General features: G+C 62.0%; 1 protein-coding gene across 1 annotated transcript in view; it reads left to right on the top strand.

Moving 5' to 3' along the window:
• The window catches only part of AGPAT1 (1-acylglycerol-3-phosphate O-acyltransferase 1), a 29,994-nt gene extending 7,960 nt beyond the window's left edge, over positions 1-22,034 (top strand). Inside the window, exons 3-9 of the mRNA XM_090129277.1 lie at positions 24-199; positions 2,576-2,671; positions 7,767-7,839; positions 11,545-11,758; positions 13,388-14,655; positions 14,698-15,134; positions 15,318-22,034. Of these exons, the coding sequence (XP_089985403.1) occupies positions 24-199; positions 2,576-2,671; positions 7,767-7,839; positions 11,545-11,717 (518 nt within the window). The 3' untranslated portion in view covers positions 11,718-11,758; positions 13,388-14,655; positions 14,698-15,134; positions 15,318-22,034. The remainder of the gene's footprint in view (positions 1-23; positions 200-2,575; positions 2,672-7,766; positions 7,840-11,544; positions 11,759-13,387; positions 14,656-14,697; positions 15,135-15,317) is intronic.
• Positions 22,035-22,534: the final 500 nt, after the last annotated feature.

Below are 22,534 nucleotides of genomic sequence, written 5' to 3'. Positions count from 1 at the left end.
CTTTCCCCCCTTGCCCCCCCCAGGGATGATGGAGGTGCTGCCGGACCGCTGTGTGCCCATTGCCAAAAGGGAGCTGCTGTACATGGGGGCCGTGGGGGCCGCCTGTTGGCTGGGGGGGATCATTTTTATCGACCGCAAACGGACGCGCGACGCCATCAACGTTATGGCAGAGGCTGCTCACACGATGCTCAGCCAGGATGTAGGGCTGCCCCAGAGATCTATGGGGCTGGGGGGGCTTTTGTGGGGTTATTGGGGTTCCTATGGGGCTGGAGAGGGACTTATGGGGCGGCTGGGGGGGTTCTATGGGGCTGGGGGTAAGATGGGGTAGAGGCCCATTGAAGTCTATGGGTAGACCTGATGGCTGCATGGCTGCTGGGGGTTGGGAGGGGATCTGTGGGGCTACATAGAATCTATGGGGCTGGAGGGGTTGTTGTGGGGTCATCAGGGTTCCTATGGGTCTGGAGAGGGACTTATGGGGCAGATGGGGGGGTTCTATGGGGCTGGGGTGGAGTGAGTGTGTAGGGGCCCATTGAAGTCTATGGGTAGACCTGATGGTTGTAGGGCTGCTGTGGGGCTGGGTGGGGATCTATGGGGCTGGGGGGCATCTATGGGGTCAGAGGGGTCGCTATGGGGCTGGGGAGGGAGATATGGGGTGGTTGTGGGGCTGGGAGGGGTTCTATGGGGCTGGGGGTCTTGTTATGGGGTGGGAGGGATCTGTGGGGTTAGCCAGGTTTCTGGGGGAGATGCACACGGTGCTCAGCCAGGATGTAGGGCTGCCCCATAGATCTATGGGGCTGGGAGGGCTTCTGGAGGGTCGGGGGGTTCTGTGGGTTCGGGGGGTTCTATGGGGTGAGGGGATTCCATAGGGCTGGGGGGGGATTCTATGGGGCTGGGGGTAGAGGCTCATTGAAGTCTATAGGTAGACCTGATGGCTGTAGGGCTGCTGTGGGGCTGGGGGGGGATCTATGGGGCTGGGGGGGATCTATGGGGTTAGAGGGGTCGCTATGGGGCAGGGGAGGGAGATATGGGGTGGTTGTGGGGCTGGGAGGGGTTCTATGGGGCTGGGGGTCTTGTTATGGGGTGGGAGGGATCTGTGGGGTTAGCCAGGTTTCTGGGGGAGATGCACACGGTGCTCAGCATGGATGTAGGGCTGCCCCATAGATCTATGGGGCTGGGAGGGCTTCTGGAGGGTCGGGGGGTTCTGTGGGTTCGGGGGGTTCTATGGGGTGAGGGGATTCCATAGGGCTGGGGGGGAATTCTATGGGGCTGGGGGGGATTCTATGGGGCTGGGGGAATTCTATGGGGCTGGGGGCTATTTCTATGGGATTGGGGAGGATTCTATGGGGCTGGAGGGATCCTATGGGGTTGGGGGGAATCTATGGGGCTGGTGGGATCCTATAGGGTTGGGGGGAACCCTATAGGGCTGAGGGTTAATTCTGTGGGATTGGGGGGGATTCTATCGGGCTGGGGGGATCCTATGGGGTTGGGGGGAATTCTATGGGGCTGGGGGTGATCCTATGGGGCTGGGGGTGATTCTATGGGGCTTGGGGGAACCCTATGGGGCTGGGGGCCATTTCTATGGGATTGGGGGGGATTCTATGGGGCTGGGGGAATTCTATGGGGCTGGGGGCTATTTCTATGGGATTGGGGAGGATTCTATGGGGCTGGGGGGATCCTATGGGGTTGGGGGGAATTCTATGGGGCTGGTGGAATCCTATAGGGCTGGGGGGAACCCTATAGGGCTGAGGGTTAATTTTGTGGGATTGGGGGGAATTCTATGGGGCTGGGGAGATCCTATGGGGTTGGGGGAATTCTATGGGGCTGGGGGTGATTCTATGGGGCTGGGGGTGATTCTATGGGGCTAGGGGTGATTCTATGGGGCTGGGGGGAACCCTATAGGGCTGAAGGTTAATTCTGTGGGATTGGGGGGGATTCTATAGGGCTGGGGGGATCCTATGGGGTTGGGGTGAATCTATGGGGCTGGTGGGATCCTATAGGGTTGGGGGGAACCCTATAGGGCTGAGGGTTAATTCTGTGGGATTGGGGGGGATTCTATAGGGCTGGGGGGATCCTATTGGGCTGGGGTGAATCTATGGGGCTGGGGGGAACCCTATAGGGCTAGGGGGAATTCTATGGGGCTGGGGGCCATTTCTATGGGATTGGGGGGGATTCTATAGGGCTGGGAGAATCCTATGGGGTTGGGAGAATTATATGGGGCTGGGGGTGATCCTATGGGGCTGGGGGTGATTCTATGGGGCTGGGGGGAACCCTATGGGGCTGGGGGCCATTTCTATGGGATTGGGGGGGATTCTATAGGGCTGGGGGGAATCCTATAGGGCTGAGGGTTAATTCTGTGGGATTGGGGGCCATTTCTATGGGATCGGGTGGGATCCTATGTGGCTGGGAGGATCCTATGGGGTTGGGTTGAATTCTATGGGGTTGGGTTGAAATCTATGGGGCTGGGGGTGATTCTACGGGGCTGGGGGTGATTCTATGGGGCTGGAGGGCCGCTATGGGGCCGTGCGGGCTGTATGGGGCCGTGCTGTTTCTCACCCCCCCCCCCTTTTGCCCCCAGGTTCGGGTTTGGGTTTTCCCGGAGGGGACGCGGAACCACAGCGGGTCGATGCTGCCCTTCAAACGGGGCGCCTTCCATCTCGCCGTGCAGGCGCAGGTGGGGCGGGGGGTTATGGGGTGATGGGGGGTGATATGGGGTCGTGGGGGGGGCGGGTATGGGGTGTTATGGGGTGATATGGGGTGATGTGGGGTGATGGGGGGTGTTATGGGGTCGTGGGTGGTGATATGGGGTGTTATGGGGTGATATGGGGTGATGTGGGGTGATATGGGGTGTTATGGGGTCGTGGGTGGTGATATGGGGTGTTATGGGGTCGTGGGGGGTGATATGGGGTGTTATGGGGTGATATGGGGTGTTATGGGGTCGTGGGGGGTGGGGGGGGGGATGTGGGGTGATGTGGGGGGATGTGGGGTGATATGGGAGGATGTGGGGGGATGTGGGGTGATATGGGGTCGTGGGGGGTGTTATGGGGTCATGGGGGGTGTTATGGGGTGACATGGGGGGTTATGGGGTCGTGGGGGGTGATATGGGGTCGTGGGGAGGGGGTATGGGGTGTAATGGGGTGATATGGGGTGTTATGGGGTCGTGGGGGGTGATATGGGGTCGTGGGGGGTGATATGGGGTCATGGGGAGGGGGTATGGGGTGTTATGGGGTGATATGGGGTGTTATGGGGTCGTGGGGGGTGATATGGGGTCGTGGGGAGGGGGTATGGGGTGTTATGGGGTCGTGGGGGGTGATATGGGGTCGTGGGGAGGGGGTATGGGGTTTTATGGGGTGATATGGGGTGTTATGGGGTCGTGGGGGGTGATATGGGGTCGTGGGGACGCGGAACCACAGCGGGTCGATGCTGCCCTTCAAACGGGGCGCCTTCCATCTCGCCATGCAGGCGCAGGTGGGGCCATATGGGGTGGGGGGTTATGGGGTCGTGGGGGGTGATATGGGGTCGAGGGGGTGGGGGGGGGATGTGGGGGGATGTGGGGTGTTATGGGGTGATATGGGGTGTTATGGGGTGATGGGGGGTGTTCTGGGGTTGTGGGGGGTGATATGGGGTCATGGGGGGTGGTGTGGGGGGATGTGGGGGGATATGGGGTGTTATGGGGTCATGGGGGGTGTTATGGGGTGATGTGGGGTGATATGGGGTGATGTGGGGTCATGTGGGGTGTTATGGGGTGATGTAGGGTGATATGGGGTGTTATGGGGTCGTGGGGGGTGATATGGGGTCGTGGGGGGTGGGGGCGGGGATGTGGGGGGATGTGGGGTGATATGGGGTGTTATGGGGTTGTGGGGGGTGATATGGGGTGTTATGGGGTCGTGGGTGGTGATATGGGGTGTTATGGGGTCGTGGGGGGTGGGGGGGGGGATGTGGGGTGATGTGGGGGGATGTGGGGTGATATGGGGTGATGTGGGGTGATGTGGGGTGTTGTGGGGTGTTATGGGGTGATGGGGGGTGTTCTGGGGTTGTGGGGGGTGATATGGGGTCATGGGGGGTGGTGTGGGGGGATGTGGGGGGATATGGGGTGTTATGGGGTCATGGGGGGTGTTATGGGGTGATGTGGGGGGATATGGGGTGTTATGGGGTCATGGGGGGTGATATGGGGTCGTGGGGGGTGGGGGCGGGGATGTGGGGGGATGTGGGGTGATATGGGGTGTTATGGGGTCGTGGGTGGTGATATGGGGTGTTATGGGGTCGTGGGGGGAGGGGGGGACGTGGGGTGATGTGGGGGGATGTGGGGTGATATGGGAGGATGTGGGGGGATGTGGGGTGATATGGGGTCGTGGGGGGTGTTATGGGGTGACATGGGGGGTTATGGGGTCGTGGGGGGTGATATGGGGTCGTGGGGACGCGGAACCACAGCGGGTCGATGCTGCCCTTCAAACGGGGCGCCTTCCATCTCGCCGTGCAGGCGCAGGTGGGGCCATATGGGGTGATGGGGGGTGTTATGGGGTCGTGGGGGGTGATATGGGGTCGTGGGGGGTGATATGGGGTGTTATGGGGTGATATGGGGTGTTATGGGGTCGTGGGGGGTGATATGGGGTCGTGGGGGGTGGGGGCGGGGATGTGGGGGGATGTGGGGTGATATGGGGTGTTATGGGGTTGTGGGGGGTGATATGGGGTGTTATGGGGTCGTGGGTGGTGATATGGGGTGTTATGGGGTCGTGGGGGGTGGGGGGGGGGATGTGGGGTGATGTGGGGGGATGTGGGGTGATATGGGGTGATGTGGGGTGATGTGGGGTGTTGTGGGGTGTTATGGGGTGATGGGGGGTGTTCTGGGGTTGTGGGGGGTGATATGGGGTCATGGGGGGTGGTGTGGGGGGATGTGGGGGGATATGGGGTGTTATGGGGTCATGGGGGGTGTTATGGGGTGATGTGGGGTGATATGGGGTGATGTGGGGTCATGTGGGGTGTTATGGGGTGATGTAGGGTGATATGGGGTGTTATGGGGTCGTGGGGGGTGATATGGGGTCGTGGGGGGTGGGGGCGGGGATGTGGGGGGATGTGGGGTGATATGGGGTGTTATGGGGTTGTGGGGGGTGATATGGGGTGTTATGGGGTCGTGGGTGGTGATATGGGGTGTTATGGGGTCGTGGGGGGTGGGGGGGGGGATGTGGGGTGATGTGGGGGGATGTGGGGTGATATGGGGTGATGTGGGGTGATGTGGGGTGTTGTGGGGTGTTATGGGGTGATGGGGGGTGTTCTGGGGTTGTGGGGGGTGATATGGGGTCATGGGGGGTGGTGTGGGGGGATGTGGGGGGATATGGGGTGTTATGGGGTCATGGGGGGTGTTATGGGGTGATGTGGGGGGATATGGGGTGTTATGGGGTCATGGGGGGTGATATGGGGTCGTGGGGGGTGGGGGCGGGGATGTGGGGGGATGTGGGGTGATATGGGGTGTTATGGGGTCGTGGGTGGTGATATGGGGTGTTATGGGGTCGTGGGGGGAGGGGGGGACGTGGGGTGATGTGGGGGGATGTGGGGTGATATGGGAGGATGTGGGGGGATGTGGGGTGATATGGGGTCGTGGGGGGTGTTATGGGGTGACATGGGGGGTTATGGGGTCGTGGGGGGTGATATGGGGTCGTGGGGACGCGGAACCACAGCGGGTCGATGCTGCCCTTCAAACGGGGCGCCTTCCATCTCGCCGTGCAGGCGCAGGTGGGGCCATATGGGGTGATGGGGGGTGTTATGGGGTCGTGGGGGGTGATATGGGGTCGTGGGGGGTGATATGGGGTGTTATGGGGTGATATGGGGTGTTATGGGGTCGTGGGGGGTGATATGGGGTCGTGGGGGGGGGGTATGGGGTGTTATGGGATCGTGGGGGGTGGGGGGGGGATGTGGGGTGATATGGGAGGATGTGGGGGGATGTGGGGGGATGTGGGGTGATATGGGGTCATGGGGGGTGATATGGGCTGTTATGGGGTCGTGGGGGGTGATATGAGGTCATGGAGGGTGACATGGGGTGATATGGGGTGTTATGGGGTGATATGGGGTGTTATCAGGTCGTGGGGGGTGATATGGGGTGTTATGGGGTGATGTGGGGGGATGTGGGGGGATGTGGGATGTTATGGGGTCATGGGGGGGGGGTATGCGGTGTTATGGGGTCGTGGGGGCTGGGGGGGGTGATGTGGGGGGATGTGGGGGGATGTGGGGTGTTATGGGGTGATGTGGGGTCGTGGGGGCTGATGGGGGGGGATGTGGGGTGATGTGGGGTGATATGGGGTGTTATGGGGTCGTGGGGGGTGGGGGGGGGATGTGGGGGGATGTGGGGTGATGGGGGGGGTGTTATGGGGGGATGTGGGGTCATGGGAGGTGATGGGGGCTGATATGGGGGGATGTTGGGGGATGTGGGGTGTTATGGGGTCGTGGGGGGTGATATGGGGTCGTGGGGGGTGGTGTGGGGGGATGTGGGGGGATATGGGGTGTTATGGGGTCGTGGGGGGTGGGGGGGGAGATGTGGGGTGATGTGGGGGGATGTGGGGTGATATGGGGTCGTGGGGGGGGGTATGGGGTGTTATGGGGTCGTGGGGGCTGGGGGGGGGGATGTGGGGGGATGTCGGGTGATATGGGGTGTTATGGGGTCGTGGGGGGTGATATGGGGTGATGTGGGGGGATGTGGGGTGATGTGGGGTGATGTGGGGTGATATGGGGTCATGGGGGGTGTTATGGGGTGATATGGGGGGATATGGGGTGATATGGGGTGATGTGGGGGGATGTGGGGTGATATGGGGTCATGGGGGGTGGTATGGGGTGATGTGGGGTGATGTGGGGTTGTATAGGCAGCTATAGGACATCTATGGGGCAGCCATGGGGCAGCTATGGGGCACCTATGGGACGTCTACGGGGCAGCTGTGGGGCAGCTGTGGGGCGGCTATGGGGCAGCCATGGGGCAGCTATGGGGCAGCTATAGGACATTTATGGGGCAACTATGGAGCTGCTATGGGGCAACTATAGGACACCTATGGGGCCGCTATGGGGCAGCTATTTGGTATCTATGGGGCGGCTATGGGGCAGCCATGGGGCAGCTATGGGGCAGCCATGGGGCGGCTATGGGGCAGCTGTGGGGCAGCTGTGGGGCGGTTATGGGGCAGCCATGGGGCAGCTATGGGGCAGCTATAGGACATTTATGGGGCAACTATGGAGCTGCTATGGGGCAACTATAGGACATCTATGGGGCCGCTATGGGGCAGCTCTGGGGTATCTATGGGGCAGCTATGGGGCGGGTATGGGGCAGCTCTGGGGTATCTATGGGGCAGCTATGGGGCAGCTATTTGGTATCCATGGGGCAGCTATGGGGCAGCCATGGGGCAGCTATGGGGCAGCTGTGGGGCAGCTATTTGGTATCTATGGGGTGGCTATGGGGCAGCTATGGGGTGGCTATGGGGCAGCCATGGGGTAGCTGTGCGGCAGCTCTGGAGTATCTATGGGGCAGCTATGCGGTATCTATGGGGCGGCTATGGGGCAGCTATGGGGCAGCCATGGGGCAGCTATGGGGTGGCTATGGGGCAGCTGTGGGGCAGCTGTGGGGCAGCCATGGGGCGGCTGTGGGGCAGCTATGGGGCAGCCATGGGGCAGCTATGGGGCAGCCGTGGGGCAGCTGTGGGGCAGCCATGGGGCGGCTGTGGGGCAGCTATGGGGCAGCCATGGGGCGGCTATGGGGCAGCTGTGGGGCAGCTGTGGGGCTCACCCCCCCGCAGGTGCCGGTGGTGCCCATCGTCATCTCGTCGTACCGCCATTTCTACAGCCGCAGCGAGCGGCGCTTCACTTCCGGTGAGGGCAGGATGGGGGGCTGCTGTGGGGCAGCTATGGGGCTGGGTGTGGGGTTGCTATAGGGCAGCTATGGGGCTGGGTGTGGGGCTGCTATGGGGCAGCTATGGGGCTGGGTGTGGGGCTGCTATGGGGCTGGGTGTGGGGTGGCTATGGGGTGGATGTGGGGCTGGGTGTGGGGTGGTTATGGGGCAGCTATGGGGCTGAGTGTGGGGAGGCTATGGGGCTGATGTGGGGCTGGGTGTGGGGCTGCTATAGGGCAGCTATGGGGCAGCTATGGGGCTGGGTGTGGGGTTGCTATGGGGCTGGGTGTGGGGCTGCTATGGGGCAGCTATGGGGCTGGATGTGGGGCTGCTGTGGGGCTGGGTGTGGGGCTGAATATGGGGTTGCTATAGGGCAGCTATGGGGATGCTGGGGGGCTGGTGTGGGGCTGCTATGGGGCAGCTATGGGGCTGGGTGTGGGGTTGCTATGGGGCAGCTATGGGGCTGGTGTGGGGTTGCTATGGGGCTGATGTGGGGCTGGGTGTGGGGCTGCTATAGGGCTGGGTGTGGGGCTGAATATGGGGCTGCTATGGGGCAGCTATGGGGCTGAGTGTGGGGTGGTTATGGGGCAGCTATGGGGCTGGCTGTGGGGCAGCTATGGGGCTGCTATGGGGCAGCTATGGGGCTGGCTGTGGGGTTGCTGTGGGGCTGGGTGTGGGGCTGCTATGGGGCAGCTATGGGGCTGGCTGTGGGGCTGGGTGTGGGACTGCTTTGGGGTGGATGTGGGGCTGGGTGTGGGGTGGCTATGGGGCAGCTATGGGGCTGATGTGGGGCTGGGTGTGGGGCTGCTATGGGGCTGGGTGTGGGGCTGAATATGGGGTTGCTATGGGGCAGCTATGGGGCTGGGTGTGGGGCTGCTATGGGGCTGGATGTGGGGTTGCTATAGGGCAGCTATGGGGCAGTTATGGGGCTGGTGTGGGACTGCTATGGGGCTGCTATGGGGCTGAGTGTGGGGTTGCTATGGGGCTGGGCGTGGGACTGCTATGGGGCTGCTATGGGGCAGCTATGGGGCTGAGTGTGGGGAGGCTATGGGGCTGGGTGTGGGGCGGCTATGGGGCAGCTATGGGGCTGGGTGTGGGGTGGTTATGGGGCTGGGTGTGAGACTGCTATGGGGCTGCTATGGGGCTGGGTGAGGGGTTGGGTGTGGGGCTGCTATGGGGCTGCTATGGGGCAGCTATGGGTCTGGAGGTGGGGTGGTTCTGGGGCAGCGTGTGGGGCTGGGTGTGGGGCAGCTATGGGGCAGCTATGGGGCTGGATGTGGGGTGGTTATGGGGCAGCTATGGGGCTGGGTGTGGGGCTGCTATAGGGCAGCTATGGGGCTGGATGTGGGGTTGCTATAGGGCAGCTATGGGGCAGCTATGGGTCTGGATGTGGGGCAGCTATGGGGCTTGGTTGTGGGGCTGCTATGGGGCTGGATGTGGAGCAGCTATGGGGCTGGATGTGGGGCTGGGTGTGGGGCTGCTATGGGGCAGCTATGGGGCTGTGTGAGGGGAGGCTATGGGGTGGATGTGGGGCTGGGTGTGGGGCAGGGATGGGGCTGGGTGTGGGGTTGCTATGGGGCAGCTATGGGGCTGGGTGTGGGGCAGCTATGGGGCTGGGTGTGGGGTTGCTATGGGGCAGCTATGGGGCTGGATGTGGGGTGGTTATGGGGCAGCTATGGGGCTGGGTGTGGGGCTGCTATAGGGCAGCTATGGGGCAGCTATGGGGCTGGATGTGGGGCTGCTATGGGGCAGCTATGGGGCTGGGTGTGGGGTGGTTCTGGGGTTTCCTATGGGGTTTCCCCATGGCCCCCCATCACCCCCCATTACCGCACAGCTGCCCCATAACCACCCCATAGAAAACCCCATAGAAAACCCCATAACCACCCATAATCCCCCCATAACCCCCCCCCATAACCCCCACAATCCCTTGCGCCCCGCCCATAACCCCCACAATCCCTTGCGCCCCCCCAGGCCGCTGCGTGATCCAGCTGCAGCCCCCCCCCCATAACCCCCACAATCCCTTGCGCCCCGCCCATAACCCCCACAATCCCCTGCGCCCGCAGGCCGCTGCGTGATCCAGGTGCTGCCCCCCCACAAACCTCCCCCTACTCACCCCCCCCACAAACCCCCACAATCCCTTGCGCCCCGCCCATAACCCCCACAATCCCTTGTGCCCCCCCATAACCCCCACAATCCCTTGCGCCCCGCAGGCCGCTGCGTGATCCAGGTGCCGCCCCCCCCATCCCCCTCCACAAACCCCCATAACCCCCCACAAACCCCCACAATCCCTTGCGCCCCGCCCATAACCCCCACAATTCCTTGCGCCCGCAGGCCGCTGCGTGATCCAGCTGCAGCCCGCCCCCCCCACAAATCTCCATAACCCCTTGCGCCGCCCCACAAACCCCCCCCACACAAACCCCCACAATCCCTTGCGCCCCGCCCATAACCCCCACAATCCCTTGCGCCCCCCCAGGCCGCTGCGTGATCCAGCTGCAGCCCGCCCCCCCCACAAATCCCCATAACCCCTTGCGCCCCCCCACAAACCCCCCCCCCCCACAAATCCCCACAATCCCTTGCGCCCCCCCCCACAAACCCCCACAATCCCTTGCGCCCCTGCAGGCCGCTGCGTGATCCAGGTGCCGCCCCCCCCATCACCCCCCCCACAAACCCCCACAATCCCTTGCGCCCCCCCCACAAACCCCCACAATCCCCTGCGCCCCGCAGGCCGCTGCGTGATCCAGGTGCTGCCCCCCCACAAACCCCCATAACCCCTTGCGCCCCCCCATAACCCCCCCCCACAAACCCCCACAATCCCTTGCGCCCCCAGGCTGCTGCGTGATCCAGGTGCTGCTCCCCCCATCCCCCCCCACAAACCCCCATAACCCCCTGCACCCCCCCATAACCCCCATAACCCCTTGCGCCCCCCCCACAAACCCCCACAATCCCTTGCGCCCCCCCCATAACCCCCACAATCCCTTGCGCCCGCAGGCTGCTGCGTGATCCAGGTGCCGCCCCCCCACAAACGCCCCCCACTCACCCCCCCCACAAACCCCCACAATCCCTTGCGCCCCCCATAACCCCCCCCCCACAAATCCCCACAATCCCTTGCGCCCCGCCCATAACCCCCACAATCCCTTGCGCCCCTGCAGGCCGCTGCGTGATCCAGGTGCTGCCCCCCCCCCCACAACCCCCCACAATCCCCTGCGCCCCCAGGCCGCTGCGTGATCCAGGTGCTGCCCCCCCCATAACCCCCACAATCCCTTGCGCCCTCCCCACAAACCCCCACAATCCCTTGCGCCCCGCAGGCCGCTGCGTGATCCAGGTGCTGCCCCCCCATCACCTTCCCCACAAACCCCCATAACCCCTTGCGGCCCCCCCACAACCCCCCCCACAAACCCCCACAATCCCTTGCGCCCCCAGGCCGCTGCGTGATCCAGCTGCAGCCCCCCCCACAAATCCCCACAATCCCTTGCGCCCCGCCCATAACCCCCACAATCCCCTGCGCCCCGCCCATAACCCCCACAATCCCCTGCGCCCCCAGGCCGCTGCGTGATCCAGGTGCTGCCCCCCCACAAACCCCCACAATCCCCATAACCCCTTGCGCCCCCCCACAAACCCCCCCCACACAAACCCCCACAATCCCTTGCGCCCCGCCCATAACCCCCACAATCCCTTGCGCCCGCAGGCCGCTGCGTGATCCAGGTGCTGCCCCCGCAGCCGACGGCGGGTCTGAGCGCCGCCGACGTCCCGGCGCTGACGGAGCGCGTGCGGGCCGCCATGTTGGACGCCTTCGAGGCCTTGGAGGCCGAACTCAGCCCCGCCGCCGCGCCGCCCCACAGCGCCGCCTCCGGCCCGTAGCGGAACTGCAGCCCCATAGCGGAGGGTCTCTGCCCCATAGATGGGGATATCTGCCCCATAGATGAGGGGCTCTGCCCCATAGATGTGGGTCACTGCCCTATAGATGGGTCTCTGCCCCATAGATGGGTCTCTGCCCCATAGATGGGCAGGTCACTGCCCTATAGATGGGTCTCTGCCCCATAGGTGAGGGGCTCTGCCCCATAGATGAGGGTCTCTGCCCTATTGGTCAAAGCCTCTGCCCCATAGATGGGGGTCTCTGCCCCATAGATGAGGGTCTCTGCCCCATAGATGAGGGGCTCTGCCCCATAGATGTGGGTCACTGCCCTATAGATGTGGGTCACTGCCCTATAGATGGGTCTCTGCCCCATAGATGGGTCTCTGCCCCATAGATGAGGGTCACTGCCCTATAGATGGGTCTCTGCCCCATAGGTGAGGGTCTCTGCCCCATAGATGTGGGTCTCTGCCCTATTGGTCAAAGCCTCTGCCCCATAGATGAGGGTCACTGCCCTATAGATGGGTCTCTGCCCCATAGATGAGGGGCTCTGCCCCATAGATGTGGGTCACTGCCCTATAGATGGGTCTCTGCCCCATAGATGGGGGTCTCTGCCCCATAGATGGGTCTCTGCCCCATAGATGAGGGTCACTGCCCTATAGATGGGTCTCTGCCCCATAGGTGAGGGTCTCTGCCCCATAGATGGGGGTCTCTGTCCTATTGGTCAAAGCCTCTGCCCCATAGATGAGGGCCTCTGCCCCATAGATGGGTCTCTGCCCCATAGATGAGGGTCTCTGCCCCATAGATGTGGGTCACTGCCCTATAGATGGGTCTCTGCCCCATAGATGGGGGTCTCTGCCCCATAGATGGGTCTCTGCCCCATAGATGACGGTCGCTGCCCTATAGATGGGTCTCTGCCCCATAGAGGACACTCCGCCCCATAGATGAGGGCCTCTGCCCCATAGATGAGGGTCTCTGCCCCATAGATGGGTCTCTGCCCCATAGGTCAGAGCCTCCGCCCCATAGATGAGGGTCTCTGCCCCATAGATGGGTCTCTGCCCCATAGGTCAAAGCCTCTGCCCCATAGATGAGGGGCTCTGCCCCATAGATGGGTCTCTGCCCCATAGATGGGGGTCTCTGCCCCATAGATGGGGGTCTCTGCCCCATAGATGGGTCTCTGCCCCATAGAGGAAACTCCACCCCACATATGAGGGTCTCTGCCCCATAGATGAGGATCTCTGCCCCGTAGGTGAGGGGCTCTGCCCCATAGATGGGTCTCTGCCCCATAGGTCAAAGCCTCTGCCCCATAGATGAGGGCCTCTGCCCCACAGATGAGGGGCTCTGCCCCATAGATGGGTCTCTGCCCATAGGTGAGGGTCTCTGCCCCATAGATGAGGGGCTCTGCCCCATAGATGGGTCTCTGCCCCATAGATGGGTGTCTGTGCCCCATAGATGAGGGTCTCTGCCCCATAGGTCAAAGCCTCTGCCCCACAGATGAGGGCCTCTGCCCCATAGATGAGGGTCACTGCCCTATAGATGGGTCTCTGCCCCATAGATGGGTCTCTGCCCCATAGCGGAGGGTCTCTGCCCCATAGAGGAAACTTCGCCCCATAGATGAGGGTCTCTGCCCCATAGGTCAGAGCCTCCACCCCATAGCGGAGGGTCTCTGCCCCATAGAGGAAAATCCGCCCCATAGATGAGGGTCTCTGCCCCATAGATGGGTCTCTGCCCCATAGCGGAGGGTCTCTGCCCTATAGATGGGTCTCTGCCCCATAGGTGAGGGGCTCTGCCCCATAGGTCAAAGCCTCTGCCCCATAGATGGGGGTCTCTGCCCCATAGATGAGGGTCTCTGCCCCATAGATGAGGGTCACTGCCCTATAGATGGGTCTCTGCCCCATAGATGGGGGTCTCTGCCCCATAGGTCAGAGCCTCCGCCCCATAGCGGAGGGTCTCTGCCCCATAGAGGAAACTCCACCCCATAGATGAGGGCCTCTGCCCCATAGATGAGGGTCACTGCCCTATAGATGGGTCTCTGCCCCATAGATGAGGGCCTCTGCCCCATAGATGACGGTCGCTGCCCTATAGATGGGTCTCTGCCCCATAGATGGGTCTCTGCCCCATAGATGAGGGTCTCTGCCCTATTGGTCAAAGCCTCTGCCCCATAGATGAGGGCCTCTGCCCCATAGATGGGCAGGTCAGAGCCTCTGCCCCATAGATGAGGGCCTCTGCCCCATAGATGAGGGTCACTGCCCTATAGATGGGTCTCTGCCCCATAGCGGAGGGTCTCTGCCCCATAGAGGAAACTCCGCCCCATAGATGAGGGTCTCTGCCCCATAGGTCAGAGCCTCCACCCCATAGCGGAGGGTCTCTGCCCCATAGCGGAGGGTCTCTGCCCCATAGAGGAAACTCCACCCCATATATGAGGGGCTCTGCCCCATAGATGGGTCTCTGCCCCATAGGTCAAAGCCTCTGCCCCATAGATGAGGGCCTCTGCCCCACAGATGAGGGGCTCTGCCCCATAGATGGGTCTCTGCCCATAGGTGAGGGTCTCTGCCCCATAGATGAGGGGCTCTGCCCCATAGATGGGTCTCTGCCCCATAGATGGGTGTCTGTGCCCCATAGATGAGGGTCTCTGCCCCATAGGTCAAAGCCTCTGCCCCACAGATGAGGGCCTCTGCCCCATAGATGAGGGTCACTGCCCTATAGATGGGTCTCTGCCCCATAGATGGGTCTCTGCCCCATAGCGGAGGGTCTCTGCCCCATAGAGGAAACTTCGCCCCATAGATGAGGGTCTCTGCCCCATAGGTCAGAGCCTCCACCCCATAGCGGAGGGTCTCTGCCCCATAGAGGAAAATCCGCCCCATAGATGAGGGTCTCTGCCCCATAGATGGGTCTCTGCCCCATAGCGGAGGGTCTCTGCCCTATAGATGGGTCTCTGCCCCATAGGTGAGGGGCTCTGCCCCATAGGTCAAAGCCTCTGCCCCATAGATGGGGGTCTCTGCCCCATAGGTCAGAGCCTCCGCCCCATAGCGGAGGGTCTCTGCCCCATAGAGGAAACTCCACCCCATAGATGAGGGCCTCTGCCCCATAGATGAGGGTCACTGCCCTATAGATGGGTCTCTGCCCCATAGATGAGGGCCTCTGCCCCATAGATGACGGTCGCTGCCCTATAGATGGGTCTCTGCCCCATAGATGGGTCTCTGCCCCATAGATGAGGGTCTCTGCCCTATTGGTCAAAGCCTCTGCCCCATAGATGAGGGCCTCTGCCCCATAGATGGGCAGGTCAGAGCCTCTGCCCCATAGATGAGGGCCTCTGCCCCATAGATGAGGGTCACTGCCCTATAGATGGGTCTCTGCCCCATAGCGGAGGGTCTCTGCCCCATAGAGGAAACTCCGCCCCATAGATGAGGGTCTCTGCCCCATAGGTCAGAGCCTCCACCCCATAGCGGAGGGTCTCTGCCCCATAGCGGAGGGTCTCTGCCCCATAGAGGAAACTCCACCCCATATATGAGGGGCTCTGCCCCATAGATGGGTCTCTGCCCCATAGGTCAAAGCCTCTGCCCCATAGATGAGGGTCTCTGCCCCATAGATGGGTCTCTGCCCCATAGATGAGGGTCTCTGCCCCATAGATCCGCCTCCACCCCATAGGTCAGAGTCGCAGCCTTTGCCCTATAGGTCAGAGCCTCTGCCCCATAGATGAGGGCCTCTGCCCCATAGATGGGCATCCGAGCCTCCGCCCCATAGATCCACCTCCGCCCCATAGAAGAGGGTCTCTGCCCCATAGATGAGGGCCTGTGCCCCATAGATGAGGGCCTCTGCCCCATAGATGGGCAGGTCAGAGCCTCTGCCCCATAGAGGAGGGTCTCTGCCCCATAGAGGAGGATCTCTGCCCCATAGATGGGTCTCTGCCCCATAGATGAGGGCCTCTGCCCCATAGATGGGGGCCTCTGCCCCATAGATGGGCAGGTCAGAGCCTCCACCCCATAGATGAGGGTCTGTGCCCCATAGATGAGGATCTCTGCCCCATAGATGAGGGCCTCTGCCCCATAGGTCAGAGCCTCTGCCCCATAGATGGGTCTCCGCCCCATAGATGAGGATCTCTGCCCCATAGATCAGAGCCTCTGCCCCATAGCTGCGTCTCTGCCCCATAGGTCAGCCTTTGCCCCGTAGGTCAGAGGGGCTGTGACCCATAAATGGAGGTGTGACCCACAAGTGGAGCTCTGCCCCATAAGTGGGGCCCTGCCCCATAAGTGGGGCTTTGACCCATAAGTGGGATCTGACCCACAAGTGGGACTGGGACCCATAAGTAGGGCATTAACTCACACAGACTGACCCACAAGTGAGGCTCAGACCCACAAGTGGAGCTCTGCCCCATAAGTGGGGCTGTGACCCATAAGTGGGGCCCTGACCCACAAGTGGGGCTGTGACCCATGAGTGGATCTGCCCCATAAGTGGGATCTGACCCATAAGTAGGGCATTAACCCACACAGACTGACCCACAAGTGAGGCTCAGACCCACAAGTGGAGCTCTGCCCCATAAGTGGGGCTCTGCCCCATAAGTGGGGCCCTGACCCACAAGTGGGGCTGTGACCCATAAGTGCGGCTCTGCCCCATAAGTGAGGTTCTGACCCACGCAGACCCACAAGTGGGGCTGTGCCCCATAAGTAGGGCATTAATCCACACAGACTGACCCATAAGTGGGCTCTGCCCCATAAGTGGGGCTCTGACCCACACAGACTGACCCACAAGTGGGGCTCTGCCCCATAAGTGAGGCTTTGCCCCATAAGCGGGTCTCTGCCCCACAAGTGGGGCTTTGACCCACAACTGGGGCCCTGACCCATAAGTGAGGCTGTGACCCACACAGACTGACCCATAAGTAAGGCTCTGCCCCATAAGTGGAGCTCTGCCCCATAAGTTGTGCCCTCCCCCACAGTTCTGCCCCATAGCAACACTCCATGATGCTGCCCCACAGCATCACCCCCCACAGACTGACCCATAAGTGGGGCTGTGACCCATAAGTGAGGCTCTGCCCCATAAGTGGGATCTGACCCATAAGTAGGGCATTAACCCACACAGACTGACCCACAAGTGGGGCTCTGCCCCATAAGTGAGGCTCTGCCCCACACAGACTGACCCACAAGTGGGGCTCAGACCCATAAGTGACGCTCTGCCCCATAAGTGGGGCTCTGCCCCATAGCGACCCTCCATGGCTCTGCCCCACAGCCCCACCCCATACAGACTGACCCATAAGTGGGACCGTGACCCCTAAGTGGGGCGCTGCCCCATAAGTACGTGAAGCTCTGACCCATAAGTGAAGCCCTGCCCCACAAGTGGGACCCTGCCCCATAGCGCTGCCCCATAGCTGCACTCCGTGGCTCTGCCCCACAAGTGGATGTGGGCCCGGAAATGAAAACACGGACGGACCCACGGACTGACCCATAAGTGGAGCCCTGCCCCATAAGTGGAGCTCTGACCCACAAGTGAAGCTCTGCCCCATAGCGCTGCCCCACAAGTGGATGTGGACCCACGGGAGGACATGGATGGACCCACGGACTGACCCACAAGTGGAGCTGCGACCCATAAGTTGAGCCCTGCCCCACAAGTGGAGCTCTGCCCCATAAGTGCGGCTCTGCCCCACAACTGGGATCCGACCCACAAGTGGAGCTGCGACCCACAAGTGAAGCTGCGACCCATAAGTGGGGCCGCGACCCACACGGACTGACCCATAAGTTGAGCCCTGCCCCATAAGTGGGGGTCTGCCCCACAAGTGGGACCGTGCCCCATAAGTGAAGCTCTGCCCCATAGCGCTGCCCCACAAGTGGATGTGGGCCCATAAAGGAAGACACGGACGGACCCACGGACTGACCCACAAGTGGAGCTGCGACCCACAAGTGAAGCTGTGACCCATAAGTGGGGCTGTGACCCACACGGACTGACCCATAAGTTGAGCCCCGCCCCACAAGTGGAGCTCTGCCCCATAAGTGGGGCTCTGCCCCATAACTGGGATCTGACCCACAAGTGGAGCTGCGACCCACAAGTGAAGCTGTGACCCATAAGTGAAGCCCTGAACCTCTGACCCATAAGTGGGATTGCGACCCACAGGTGGGCCCCTGCCCCATAGCGCTGCCCCACAAGTGGATGTGGGCCCACGGGAGAACATGGATGGACCCACGGACTGACCCACAAGTGGGGCTGCGACCCATAAGTGGGGCTGTGACCCATAAGTGGGGCTACGACCCATAAATGTGGCCCTGCCCCATAAGCGGGGCTCTGCCCCATAAGTGAAGCTGCGACCCATAAGTGGGGCTGTGACCCATAAGTGGGACTGGGACCCATAAGTGGAGCTGCGACCCATAAGTGGGGCTCTGACCCATAAGTGGAGCTGTGACCCATAAGTGGAGCTGCGACCCATAAGTGGGGCCCTGCCCCATAAGTGGAGCTCAGACCCATAAGTGGGGTCCTGCCCCATAACTGGGATCTGACCCACAAGTGGGGCTGTGACCCATAAGTGGATCTGCGACCCATAAGTGAGTCTCTGACCCACAAGTGGAGCTCTGCCCCATAAGTGGGAACTGCCCCATAAGTGAGGCTCCCCCCATAAGTGGGGCTCTGCCCCATAAGTGGAGCTCTGCCCCACAAGTGAAGCTGTGACCCATAACTGGGATCTGACCCACAAGTGGGGCTGTGACCCATAAGTGGGGATCTGACCCATAAGTAGGGCTGTGACCCATAAGTGGGGCTGTGACCCATAAGTGATGCTCTGCCCCACAAGTGGAGCTCTGCCCCATAAGTGGGAACTGCCCCATAAGTGAGGCTCCCTCCCATAAGTGGGGCCCTGCCCTATAAGTGGGGCTCTGCCCCATAAGTGGGATCTGACCCACAAGTGGGATCTGCCCCATAAGTGAGGCTCTGCCCCACAAGTGAAGCTGTGACCCATAACTGGGATCTGACCCACAAGTGGAGCTGCGACCCATAAGTGTGACAGTGACCCATAAGTGAGGCTCTGCCCCACAAGTGGAGCTCAGACCCACAAGTGGATCTGCCCCATAAGTGACTCTCTGACCCATAAGTGACTCTCTGACCCACAAGTGGAGCTCTGCCCCACAAGTGGGAACTGCCCCATAAGTGAGGCCCTGCCCCATAAGTGGGGCCCTGCCCTATAAGTGGGGCTCTGCCCCATAAGTGGGATCTGACCCACAAGTGGGACTGTGCCCCATAAGTGGGGCTCTGCCCCATAAGTGGGATCTGCCCCATAAGTGAGGCTCCGCCCCACAAGTGGGGCTCAGACCCATAAGTGGGGTTCTGACCCACAAGTGGAGCTCTGCCCCACAAGTGAAGCTGTGACCCATAACTGGGATCTGACCCACAAGTGAAGCTGCAACCCACAAGTGGGGCTGCGACCCATAAGTGGGACCATGACCCATAAGTGAGGCTCTGCCCCATAAGTGGAGCTCTGCCCCATAACTGGGGCTCTGCCCCATAACTGGGATCTGACCCACAAGTGGGGCTGCGACCCATAAGTGTGACGGTGACCCACAAGTGAGGCTCTGCCCCATAAGTGGGGCTCTGCCCCATAACTGGGATCTGACCCACAAGTGGAGCTGCGACCCATAAGTGTGACGGTGACCCACAAGTGAGGCTCTGCCCCACAAGTGGGATCTGCCCCATAAGTGAGTCTCTGCCCCATAAGTGAGGCTCTGCCCCAGAAGTGGGAACTGCCCCATAAGTGGGAACTGCCCCATAAGTGAGGCTCCCCCCCATAAGTGGGGTCCTGCCCCATAAGTGAGGCTCTGACCCATAAGTGGGATCTGACCCATAAGTGAGGCTCTGCCCCATAAGTGGGATCTGCCCCATAAGTGAGGCTCTGCCCCATAAGTGAGGCTCTGCCCCATAAGTGGGATCTGCCCCATAAGTGAGGCTCTGCCCCATAAGTGGGATCTGCCCCATAAGTGAGGCTCTGACCCATAAGTGGGGCTCTGACCCATAAGTGGAGCTCTGCCCCACAAGTGAAGCTGTGACCCATAACTGGGATCTGACCCACAAGTGAGGCTCTGCCCCATAAGTGGGATCTGCCCCATAAGTGGGGCTGTGACCCACAAGTGGTGTCCTGCCCCACTGAATGGCTGCGGCGGCGCTGTGGGGCGGCGCTGTGGGGCGGAGGTGTGGGGCAGGGAGGGGGCGGCGCCCGGTCGGATTCGTGGGGGGGAGGGGCGGATTTGGGGCCAAACGATCGCTTGTAATAAACGGAAGTGCCGCTGTGACGTCATGGCGCGGGGTGACGTCATTGGGTGGTGACGTCATTGGGAGGGGCTGACGTCATTGGGCGGTGCCGGCATCGGGTGGCGCTGACGTCATTGGGTGGTGACGTCATTGGGCGGGGCGGCCGTCATTGGCTGCTGACGTCATCGGGCGGGGCTGACGTCATCGGGTGGTGCTGACGTCATCGGGTGGGGTGACGTCATCGGGCGGGGGCGGCCGTCAATGGCTGCTGACGTCATCGGGTGGGGCTGATGCCATTGGCTGCTGCTGACGTGATCGGGGCGGGGCTGACGTCATTGGGTGGTGACGTCATTGGGAGGGGCTGACGTCATTTGGCGGTGACGTCACCGGGTGGCGCTGACGTCATCGGGTGCCGACGTCATCGGGCGAGGCTGACGTCATCGGGGCGTGTGACGTCATCGGGTGGGTTGGCGTCATTGGGAGGGGCTGACGTCATCGGGTGGTGCTGACGTCATTGGGCGGTGACGTCATCGGGTGGGTTGGCGTCATTGGGATGGGCTGACGTGATCGGGTGGGGTGACGTCATCGGGTGGGGCGGCTGTCATTGGGCAGAGTGACGTCATCGGGCGGGGCTGACGTCATTGGGTGGGGTGACGTCATTGGGCGGTGACGTCATCGGGTGGGGGTGACGTCATTGGGTGCTGCTGTCGTCATCAGGCTGGGTGACATCATCATGTGGGGGAGGGGAAATCTGGGGGGTGCGAGGGGGGAACCTGGGGGTGCTGCCCCATAGCTGCGCTCTGCCCCATAGCTGTGCTGTGCCCCATAGCCGTGCCCCATAGCTGCGCTCTGCCCCATAGCTGAGCTGTGCCCCATAGCTGAGCTCTGCTGCCCCATAGCTGTGCTGTGCCCCATAGCCGTGCCCCATAGCTGTGCCCCATAGCTGAGCTGTGCCCCATAGCTGCGCCCCATAGCTGTGCTGTGCCCCATAGCTGAGCTGTGCCCCATAGCTGCGCCCCATAGCTGTGCTGTGCCCCATAGCCGTGCCCCATAGCTGTGCTGTGCCCCATAACTGTGCCCCATAGCTGCGCCCCATAGCTGTGCTGTGCCCCATAGCAGCACCCCATAGCTGTGCCCCATAGCTGTGCCCCATAACTGTGCCCCATAGCTGTGCTGTGCCCCATAGCTGCACCCCATAGCTGTGCCCCATAGCCGTGCCCCATAGCCGTGCCCCATAGCTGCGCCCCATAGCTGTGCTGTGCCCCATAGCTGCACCCCATAGCTGTGCCCCATAGCCGTGCCCCATAGCCGTGCCCCATAGCTGCGCCCCATAGCTGTGCTGTGCCCCATAGCTGCACCCCATAGCTGTGTCCCATAGCTGCGCCCCGTAGCTGTGCTGTGCCCCATAGCTGTGCCCCATAGCTGTGCTGTGCCCCATAGCTGCGCCCCATAGCTGCGCCCCATAGCCGTGCCCCATAGCTGTGCTGTGCCCCATAACTGCGCCCCATAGCTGTGCTGTGCCCCATAGCTGCACCCCATTGCTGTGCTGTGCCCCATAACTGTGCCCCATAGCTGTGCCCCATAGCCATGCCCCATAGCTGAGCTGTGCTGCCCCATAGCTGTGCTGCACCCCATAGCGGCACCCCATAGCTGTGCCCCATAGCTCTGCCCCATAGCTCTGCCCCATAGCTGTGCTGTGCCCCATAGCTGCGCCCCATAGCTGCGCCCCATAGCTGTGCTGTGCCCCATAGCTGCACCCCATAGCTGTGCTGTGCCCCATAGCTGCACCCCATAGCTGTGCTGTGCCCCATAGCGGCACCCCATAGCTGTGCCCTATAGCTGTGCCCCATAGCTGTGCCCCATAGCTGAGCTGTGCCCCATAGCTGAGCTGTGCTGCCCCATAGCTGTGCTGCACCCCATAGTGGCACCCCATAGCGGCACCCCATAACTGTGCCCCATAGCTGCACCCCATAGCTGTGCCCCATAGCTGAGCTGTGCCCCATAGGTGCACCCCATAGCCGTGCTGTGCCCCATAGCTGCATCCCATAGCTGTGCTGTGCCCCATAGCTGCGCCCCATAGCTGCGCCCCATAACTGTGCTGTGCCCCATAGCTGTGCCCTATAGCTGCGCCCCATAGCTGCGCCCCATAACTGTGCTGTGCCCCATAGCTGTGCCCTATAGCTGTGCCGTGCCCCATAGCTGTGCTGTGCCCCATAGGTGCATCCCATAGCTGTGCTGTGCCCCATAGCGGCACCCCATAGCTGTGCCCTATAGCTGTGCCCCATAGCTGTGCTGTGCCCCATAGCTGCACCCCATAGCTGTGCCCCATAGCTGTGCCGTGCCCCGTAGCTGTGCTGTGCCCCATAGCTGTGCTGTGCCCCATAGATGTGCCCCATAGCTGCACCCCATAGCGGCACCCCATAGCGGCACCCCATAGCCGTGCCCCATAGCTGTGCCCCATAGCTGAGCTCTGCTGCCCCATAGCTGTGCTGCACCCAATAGCGGCACCCCATAGCCGTGCCCTACAGCTGTGCCCCATAGCTCTGCCCCATAGCTGTGCTGTGCCCCATAGCTGTGCTGTGCCCCATAGCGGCACCCCATAGCT

Source organism: Phasianus colchicus, chromosome 35 (genome assembly GCF_987193195.1).
Source record: "Phasianus colchicus chromosome 35, bPhaCol1.hap1.1, whole genome shotgun sequence".
Taxonomy (NCBI): domain Eukaryota; kingdom Metazoa; phylum Chordata; class Aves; order Galliformes; family Phasianidae; genus Phasianus; species Phasianus colchicus.
This window is presented reverse-complemented; position numbering and strand designations above follow the sequence as displayed.